The sequence below is a fragment of the Nannobrachium achirus genome, assembly GCF_963921795.1.
Source record: "Nannobrachium achirus genome assembly, contig: SCAFFOLD_411, whole genome shotgun sequence".
Classification (NCBI taxonomy): Eukaryota; Metazoa; Chordata; class Actinopteri; order Myctophiformes; family Myctophidae; genus Nannobrachium; species Nannobrachium achirus.
The window spans coordinates 40,001-49,991 of NW_027665005.1; the positions used below are offsets into that span (position 1 = coordinate 40,001).

General features: G+C 40.8%; 1 protein-coding gene across 1 annotated transcript in view; it reads left to right on the plus strand.

The window, feature by feature from the left end:
- LOC308280666 (RNA polymerase II-associated protein 3-like) overlaps positions 1-7,669 on the plus strand; it is a gene marked incomplete at its 5' end in the record, with an annotated part of 8,269 nt that extends 600 nt beyond the window's left edge. Inside the window, 14 exons of the mRNA XM_080754991.1 lie at positions 1-15; positions 301-428; positions 632-753; positions 1,095-1,162; positions 1,825-1,953; positions 2,073-2,200; positions 2,764-2,885; positions 3,706-3,776; positions 4,917-5,009; positions 5,112-5,338; positions 5,452-5,647; positions 6,267-6,364; positions 6,570-6,670; positions 7,080-7,669. The exon at positions 1-15 is cut by the window's left edge and continues 102 nt beyond it. Coding sequence (XP_080611117.1) covers positions 1-15; positions 301-428; positions 632-753; positions 1,095-1,162; positions 1,825-1,953; positions 2,073-2,200; positions 2,764-2,885; positions 3,706-3,776; positions 4,917-5,009; positions 5,112-5,338; positions 5,452-5,647; positions 6,267-6,364; positions 6,570-6,670; positions 7,080-7,165 — 1,584 coding nt within the window. The 3' untranslated portion in view covers positions 7,166-7,669. The remainder of the gene's footprint in view (positions 16-300; positions 429-631; positions 754-1,094; positions 1,163-1,824; positions 1,954-2,072; positions 2,201-2,763; positions 2,886-3,705; positions 3,777-4,916; positions 5,010-5,111; positions 5,339-5,451; positions 5,648-6,266; positions 6,365-6,569; positions 6,671-7,079) is intronic.
- Between the last annotated feature and the right edge of the window lie 2,322 nt (positions 7,670-9,991).

The window sequence follows — 9,991 nt, forward strand, 5'->3', positions numbered from 1 at the left end:
TCTGAGAAGGAAAAGGTAGTATCAGTGTTTGACTGTCTGCACTTCTTGAGAATACATTTACTCTATATACTAATTAGAACTGGGTGATAGATTGATGTAATAATGCCATCATGATATGATAAATTGATATTTTGGGATTTGGGCCTAGGACTTTGGTTATCATAATATTGTCACATTATCAACGTCAATATATCGTATATAACGTACAGTAGTGATACTATTCTCCATCAAACAAAAAAAAAATAGATTACACATGTTTTGTACTCATCAAACTAAATTATATTACACATTTTTCCCAAGGGCAACAAGCTTTTCAAAGAAGGGAAATATGAGGATGCTATGGAGTGCTACTCCAAGGGGATGATTGCTGACCCTTACAATCCCATTCTTCCAACAAACCGTGCTGCCTGCTTCTACAGACAAAAAAAGTAAGCCTTTTACCTCCTTGACAGCTGCGTTTGTGCCATGTTCGCATAGCCTCCTGTCTTTATTTCTGTCTATAAGGATGCGATGCTTACATCCTGAGCATATACAGCATGGAACTGAAAGGCAAAGAATGTACAGAGAGAATGTGTGTACTCAGTCAGGCTTTTATCCTATGAGTCGGTGGTGAGAATTTTGTATGCTCTAGGTATGCTGTTGCTGAGTCAGACTGCAACTTGGCGATTGCATTGGACAGCAAGTACTTGAAAGCGTTTGCACGAAGAGGTGCAACACGAGTCGCCCTGCAAAATTATGAAACTGCCTTAGAAGGTAAATATGTGTAAAGAGATACTTACAACAAGAGATACTTAAAGGAGCCATAGTCAACTTTTTCATTGTAGGGCCGACACTTTGTTTACATCCTAGTCTATAGACTAGAATGTAAACAAAGTGTCGGTCTGACAATGGCCAAAATGATTATTTTATCATTATTTTACACTTGTTGTGGTCATTTTTGAATAGAAACACATATATGAAGCTAATTCTTTTATAAAATATTTTCGAAACTATTTTTATTTTAGCATCTGTTTTTCAAGAAAAAGTTGACTATAGCTCCTTTAAGGTGGTCTATTAATAACTACTTAATGATATGAATGTCTTTACACACACAGATTATGAGATGGTTCTTAAGCTTGATCCTGGAAACCTGGAAGCTCAGAATGAAGTGAAGAAAATAAAAGTGAGTTCTGTGACACTGTCTTGCAGTTTGATCTCTGCTACCGTTCTCTCCCGACTCTCTACTAACCCTATTGTAATATATATATAAATATATATATATAATATATGCACGAGGCTTGACCCATTCCAGAATCTGTACATAATATCTTACTATACGTAATCTCTCTTAAGCTGTGTAATCATATAGATGTATTTTCTATGTACTTTTCTCCTTACCACATAATTATGTCCAGCATACTGTTTGTACCACATCTATTCTGTCTGTTCCTGCCTAGTCTTACGCTTGCTTACTTCTTCTTGTTCTCCGAGCTTGCTGCTTGCTTGCAGAGGGGTAATTCAACTGAATGTCACCACCTCACAAGTAGTGATGTGTCGTTCATGAGTGATTCGTTCATAAGAATCGAATCATTAGCATGACTCGTTAACGATTCCCGGCGGCGAGCTGTACTCGCGACGTAATAAAAACGCTCCCGCGATTGTGTTTTTCACGGGACGATCGCACTATGAACGAATCATTTGAACGGATCATTACCGTGAACGTGAACGAAATGATCCGTTCACTGAAATGAACGGGATTGCCCATCACTACTCACAAGAGGATGGCTTTTAGGATCATGATAGATGACTGCTAAATTACACTCGACTCCACCCCATTCTCCTCAGACCTTGATTGGTGTCAAATGTCCAAGTCAAGTCGCACAACCCGTGGAGGCCCCAGCAGTCGACCCCGAATATCAGAGCCTAATGGTGGACCAGCAGAAACGCCAGGAAGCAGTAGTACAGAAAGACAGGGTACGTTTTCCATGTTTCCATACACCACTTTTAGCTTCCAGAGCAAACCCATGCTGTTTCTCTAAAACCATTTTTATTTTTCGGTGACAGTTTTCATAGGTATTGCATTTTGCTTTCAGGGGAATGCCTATTTCAAAGAGGGAAAGTACGAGGCAGCAATAGAGTGCTACAGCAGAGGCATGGATGCAGACGCCACCAATGCTCTCTTACCTGCCAATCGAGCCATGGCCAATCTCAAGCTGGAGAGGTTAGAACTGTTACCTAAAGATGTGTCCTGTCCGTCTCTCTCACATTTATTTTCAGGCGTTCTGTGTGTCTGAAACGATGCCAAAATCTATTCTCTTCTCTGGAGTTTATCTCTCCTGCGGCATCAGAACAGCAAAACCGACGGGGCCACCCAGAAGCTCATCTAGTAGAGCACTTACCTTATGAATGCTTTCCCTCAGCTGGACAGGTTTGAATCTGACCCACGGCCCTTTGCTTCATATCATATCATCCCCTCTGCTGCCTTTGCTGTCAAATAACATATATTAAACAGTATTTATATGTATTGTTCTTATTAACGTATTCTGTTTTTATGCACGTTTATCTTGCACTCAGGGATTTTAGTTGTTATATTATGTCTCATTCTTTTTTGTTTTTACCTTGTTCTTGGGGGGAGCAACATTTAATTTTGCTGTGTAGAATGGCTGGAATGTCAGATGAGTACTGGAAATCGCTGTCTGGTGATGAACCTTTAGTAGTTCTAGTCCAAAGGTGACTATTATAAACTTCATTGACTGATATGTTGTGTTCCTTTGTGTCTCCCAGGTATAAGGAGGCGGAGGAGGACTGCAGTAAAGCAATATCCCTGGACAGAACCTATTCCAAGGCATTTGCCCGCAGAGCAACAGCAAGAGTTGCTCTAGGAAGGCTCCTAGAGGCCAAAGAAGGTACTGCATATGACATCAGCCATTAAAGTTATACCATGTAACTTTTTTTATAAAACAAATCTTAAAATTGTCCTAACTGTTAAATCGCTAAAGTTTTTGAACACCCACTCCGTTATTTTCAGCTTCTAAAGCCTTCTCTTTATATGTTTTCTATGATCCTGTCCGGGGACCGGATTTCGCGGAAAAATGACGTAATTTGCATCATCCGTATGCGTTGTGTATACGTTGGCCAATCACATTGCGGATCATACACACATGATACACTACCGGCCAATTACAGTGCATCTTGCGTCTCTTCAGGAAATAGCTTGCTTCAACAGCTTTGTTTACGCTGGTCTAGAAGTCTAGCATGTAACTCCCCAACCGCTGCTCGTAGAGGGACACGAGAGACCTCTATGGATGCGTCTCGGCGAGGCGAGGCGGACGCGGTGGTCTGAAAGCCCAGTCCGCGGCGAAAAACGGCCGAAAAAAGCAGACGCGATCGCGGTTTGCTATACTGCTACAGACCACTAGTTGAGCAACTTACACAGTATACTGTAGCTTTAAGATACACTGCTACTTACATTCACTTGTTTTTAATGGAAACAGAAAGTCTGCACGTAATGTAACACAATTTACAATTTAGGCATTTAGCAGACTCTTTATCCAGAGCGTCTGCTAACACTTATTGAGAACATTGTTGCATGCAAATTCATGCAAATTCTGACTAGGGTACAAATGTAACCGGGTTCATTTGGTTGCATTAGTACCGAATAAATTAACCCTAAGGATTTTACAGTGTAGTCACTATCTTTTTGTAAATGTCGATTTTGTTTGACAGATTTCCAGGAGGTGTTGAAACTGGAACCTGGGAACAAGCAGGCACGGAATGAGCTCCAGAAAATTATGATTGTATGTATAAATATTTGTACATCTAATAATCTGTTAAGAGTAGTTCAGTTAATGTTGAAGCTTGTACTCTAAAAGCAGGAGAAATGTAAACATTCAAATGGCCATTTTCTTATTTACAAATTGTGCAGAGCCGTGTTACTTGGATATCAAATAAATAATACACTTTGACGGTTTCCTCTTTAAGCTGTGTTTACTGTATATAGGGGTGCCAGGTAGGCGGATACCTACCAGAGAGGACTCAGTCTTCTCCTTTTTTGTGTAGCCAGGTGTCGATGAGAAAAGGTTACAAAGGACTCAAATAATCAAATAAGAATCCTTTAAATGTATGGAACAGCTCTGTATTCAAGACCAGGGTGGGTTGCAATCATCACATCAACATAAACCCCAACTTAAATGTCCTTCAGAACCACAAAACAGTATAATAAGCAAAGTATGAAATTCAAAGAACTGGGGTTATCACCGGGTTACTAATTCAAAGTCAAACCACTTGTATAAAGAACCAAAGGAATTGTCTGTTCACAAATCAAAAGTCCGTTCGCATATGAAAGAAAATATCCTTTTGCTTTGTTTAGTTAACAGTCTGAAATCCTCTTGCTGGTAATAGTCATTATTCTGGGTTACCTGTGTGTAGGCTTCCAATAAGTTCAACTCAAAGCAGGGAAAGGCTGAAGGCAAATTATATTTCTCCCTGGATTGCCACAGAGAGGAGTTAGAATCTTTTTGCAGGCCTGTTTTGTAGAACCGTTTTTAAACTTGCCCCAACTCGGGCCAAAATGGATAAATGAAAAGAAAATGGCAAAGCATGAACAATGCTGGACAAACTGTCTTTCAGTGCTGCTGCCAGCAAACAAAACAGAGCTTCCCCACACCCTGAATCACACACCTGTAGCCATCAGACCTGAGTGGCTGATTGCCAGGTGTCAATCGTCGTTGTCAATCGTTCCCTAGGTGATGGCCTGTTAATTAGTCAATAATTGTCAATTAGAGTCAATTATGACTCTGGCCGTCACAACACCTAGATGTCAAATATAATAATGTATATCATAATTACTTAATAAACAACATTCTTCATTTGCGAAGCTGACTTTAAAGCCTTAATCCTACATAGATCATTGATCTTCCACTATTATCTCTCTGTAGGACATGGGAGACAGTGGTCTCTTGGCAACACAGGACAACATACCGAGGAGAACAATCCAGCCCATCAACAAACCACCTCACTTGCAGTCAACCGTGAGTAACCCATTGTTTGACTTACCAAGCATTTTTTGTTTTTTTTTTGTTTTTGAGAAGACAGGCTGGAGTTGACTGTGAACGCCTTTCATTTGTCATCAGAAACCACTGAGGAGAATTGATATTGAGGAAGTGAGTGGAAAGATCTCTGTGCCCAAAGGCGAGGAGGCTTCAGGTGTATCGGCAGCCGGGTCCCAAAACCCTACATGTTCCTTCCAGGGCGTAGTGAGGGAGGGTCAGGATCAGTCCTCACCACTGTCGACGTCCCCCATTGCTAAGATGCTAAAGATTGAGGAAATCACAGAACTCCCTGCACGGTCACCCGTCAAGTAAGTGGTGCCATATGCCATTGATTAAAAAGGCTCCTTACCACTCTAAAAACAGACCGTTTTATCAGATTTTACAACGTTGATCATTGATGCTTTCTTTGTTCTTTGCCCAGGGTTCCCGAGGACGATAATGTTGGAGGACGGCAGGAAAAACCAAGGAAGGAGCAAGTCAGTGGTCCACCAGAGACTCCCAGTGCACCCTCAAAAGAAGCAGAGGTCGTCCCACCTCCTCCCAGCAACAGCTTCCAGCTTGAATCTGACCTCAGGAAGATTGGAAATCAGCCTGAAATGATTTATAAATATCTGAGGGTGAGCGCTGACCAGAGGCGTCAATTCACCCTTTGTTAGCCTTCTGGTTGGTCCCTGACTGACCAACCAGCAGGCTCTATCTGCCTTGTCCCGCCTGGTTCCTCTTTTTTATGTTGAATTTGCTAAAACATAATTTTTGGAGAAATAAAAACATATAAAAACATGCTGATTCACTATGCTGCCACTGAGCAGCTCCATTTGACTGAAACAAAGTTTGAAATTAGAATTGAGCACACAGAATAACAATATGAAGCAACTGAATTAACATGATAGTGGATGGAGTGTCCCACTGAATGTCCCTCCAAGACACAGCAACCAATGGGTGTGGAGAGGGGCGGGACAACAGGCGGGACTTGACAAAGGGTGAATTGAGTATGGCTACAAGGGGAAAACAATTAAATATACTTCTTAAAATAAATTCATCATGCCTGTTGCTTAGGTATGGCAACATGACTGGTGTCTTGCACGCGCGAAGGCGAGCGTGCAAGACACCGGTCATGCTGCCATACCTTAGCTTTTGCTGAACTGCTGACGCCACTGGCGCTGACCAGGTCCAACAAACCTAACCTGTGAATATAATCCTTTGTTTTGTCTTTTTGGTTTTTCTGTTGGTTTCCAGCAAATAAATCCAGCGGCGTATGCAAAGATATTTCAGACTTCCCTCGAACCTGACATTCTCAGTCAGCTAGTGCACACTATGCATGTTTTCTTCACCAAGTGAGTACCGTTATAAACCTTGTTTGTCCCTTTGTCTAGATCTTGCCCATGCACATATGTATTAGTTATTAGTTGTTATTATTAGTGTTGAGGCTGGTACAAATTAATGGAAATGTTTACTCTTGTATGAAAGTTTATCTGCTAGTGTCCAGCACTTTTAGTATGACATAATACACAATAATAATAAAACTCAACTCTACTTCAGGAATGAAACACCAACACACATACTGGAGATCCTCAGGAGTCTAGCGAGTGTGAGACGCTTCGACATGGCAGTCATGTTCATGTCCTCCGGAGAGAAGAAAGGTGCTGTCTTGTTCAACTGTTGCTTGCAATGACCAGCAGCAATTTATCTTATTAAAGGACCACCATTTTCATATACTTGGTCCTCACTAATGCTCATTATAAGATGGTACCATTTCTACTCACTCTGTGTCTGTAGACAGGTTTGCTCATTTCAAACAAGATTTTCACACTTTATTTTTTTATTAATGCAATAACATTGGCTTCTATTACAACATTCTAACTTTCCAAGAAGAGAAAGGATGTGCGTCTTTTTAGCTTGGATTCCCCACTGATGTAATTGAACTGTCCATAGCCCACCAGTTAATTGCACCGAGTGAATTGTGCCATCTTATAATGACCAATTATATGAAGAAATGGTTGAAACGCACTTTTAAACATTATTGGATTTCTCCTTTTTTTTTTCTTCCAGTTCTACAAGAACTGTTTGACTTCCTTCACCAAGCTGACCTGGACAGATCATCCGTTGCATCCTTACGAAATAAATATGGCGTGTGACACTTGGGATTTCACTGGCATCTAGTGCACATTGTTCAGCATAACGTCTGGGAGCTACCAGGGATGCCAAGCCATCACAACTAGTTTGTTTATTTCAGAAGTATCTGATGAGGAGAAGGAACACGCACATCCAAACCAAACCTAGGCAGGTGCTTAGCAGAGAACTGAATGACTTACAAAAGGAAAAAATCTGCTCACACACAAAAGACTCCAGTTGAGACGTGATCTGGTCACGCAGGCACTTATGCCCTTTGTGTGCGAGCTCATCATTTAATTTTATGTCAAAAGTACCCAATTTGTACTGAGCCTGCAGATGTTTGTCTTATTTTTATGGTTCATGAAGAAACAGATTGGTCTGTGCACACTTGTAGTCTTGTTTGAATGTTCTCATTTGACCCACCTGAGCTGTGTGTAATTTGGGTGTTGGGAGTGTTTCATTACAGTACATTTAGTTTGTTGTTGGAAATACACCCCACTGAATTACAAATAAAAATATTTTTTTGGTATCTGTGTATGTAAGTGTGTGTGAGAGAGAGTAAAACATACCCCAGATCTTTATTGAATTCCATGTTTTGCTGAAAGTGCAATATATATTTATGTAATGAAGAGGTCTAAATAACACATACATTTTTTCTGCTTTATTTTTGGTTGAGAGATGCAGGAAAGGCAAAAGAGGGCATTACGGGCAGCAGAGTCTCGAACGTAAATATACAGATCCATCTAAAAAATATATATATTGTGTAAAAAGCATTGCAGATGCCATAGCACCCCAAATCATAAAGGACTGCGGAAACTTCCCACTGGCAATTCAGAAGGTTGACATTTCTCTATTATAAATCCTTGTTTTGAGTGGTCTCGTGTAATATAGTAATATTTTGAAATATAGACTTTTGATATTCATGAGCTGCCATAAAAATGTTCAATTTTAACAAAAAAGGTTTGGAATAATTCACTGAATGTGCAATGTATCTAGAATATATGAAAGTTTAAGGAAAATATACTTTTACACAATATATATATATTTTTTTTAGATGGATCTGTATATCTAAAAGTATCATGGAGGGAAAAAAACAAGCGATGTTTTTTCCATTTTCTTCTCAGCAGCCACACCAGTGAGGGTCTGTGATAAAGAGACCATAAATGCCAGGTTAAAATTCAGTCAAGGTCTGCTCAACACAAAATAAGTTGCATATCGTCGTTGTCAGGTAGAAACCTTGTATCTCCAAAGTTTCAAATGTGTACGTTCTTTCGCAAAGTAAAGCCCTGCTTCATCATACAAGGCCGTCTTACAAAAGTAGTGAAAACAGCAGATCTACAAGCACACAACGCCTCGCACCCGTTGTGTGCTTGTAGATCGGCTGTTTTCACTAGTTTAAATCATTTTTTAAATGATAAATGCAAACCAAACGGTTTTGTACATACAAGGTTTTCACCCGACAACGACGATATGAAATCTGGTGGAAAATGGTGGCCTACCATATACACTGATGGTCTCGTTGACTACTGCCGTCTGTCCAGTCAAAGTGTTCTGTGCCTGACAGCTGATGAACCCTGTGTCCACGTAGTGATTGATGGATATGTCGATCACCCTTCCGGTCATGCGTCTGCCGTACACACTCCAGGTGTAGCTGCATGAAGGGCTGCACTCAGCCGTGCACGTAAAGCTGGCCTCGACCCCCACTTCAATGGCATCTGGTCCTGAGATGGACACGTTCAGTGGCCCATCTGTAATGACAGATAACGAGCTTGTAGATCTGCTATTTTTGAAAAATCGTGAAAATTTGAATTTTGACCCGATTCTATAAGTGTCTTTTGAATCCTTCTAAGATTTTTTGAAAAAACTATGTTTCTATGTGAGCAATCTGGCCAGCCATCGTCAAAGAAAAGGTCCTTTTCACTTAAATGGAGCTCAGTTAGTCTGTTCTTGAGAGACTACTGTGTCAGTGGTTCTCAAACCTTTTCATGTGAAGGACCCCCAAAATGATATGTATTTGTCCACGGACCCCCATCTCAAAATATTTAGTTCCAGGGACCACCCAGAAGCAAACAAACATTCGCTTAAAAAATACATTATATTCAAAGATTTGCACCCATTTTCACAACTTTTTCAAAAATAGCAGATCTACAAGCTCGCAGTGCGGCACTCGGTGCCGCGCTGTGAGCTTGTATATCTGCTATTTTTCAATAGTTAACATTCATGGGGGGGCCCGCAGTGAATCCTTGTACCCAGGGCCCAGAATTTGGTGTGACGCCCCTGCCTATTACCCTATTAGCCTGCTATTGTAGGCTCCATATTATAGAAGTCTTATTTTTTAATGATCCAAAGCCTGCATTTTTGTAAAACAATTAGCCAAAATGTGAAACTTTTCATTGGTTTACCATTCACTTAGTTTGATTTGGTTATAGAATACTGATGTTTTCTATAACCGACTAAGCTCCTCCCCTTCATTTACATACGGTCGTCTGCTTTTTTTACGTGCTGGGAAACCTACCTTAACGCCCTCATTAGCATAATGTATGCGAGCATAATGTATGCGCACCACGCCCACACGCATTTCCAAACCACGCCCGCCCCCAATTTGCATATGTCGACTAAGCTCCTCCCCTTCATTTACATACGGCCGTCTGCATTTTTTACGCGCTGGGAAACGCCACTTAACAGCCTCATTAGCATAATTTATGCGGACCACACCCACACGCATTTCAAAACCATGCAACGCCCCCATTTCTTTTAAGTCGACTAAGCTCCTCCCCTTCATTTACATACGGTCGTCTGCTTTTTTTACGTGCTGGGAAACCTACCTTAACGCCCTCATTAGCATAATG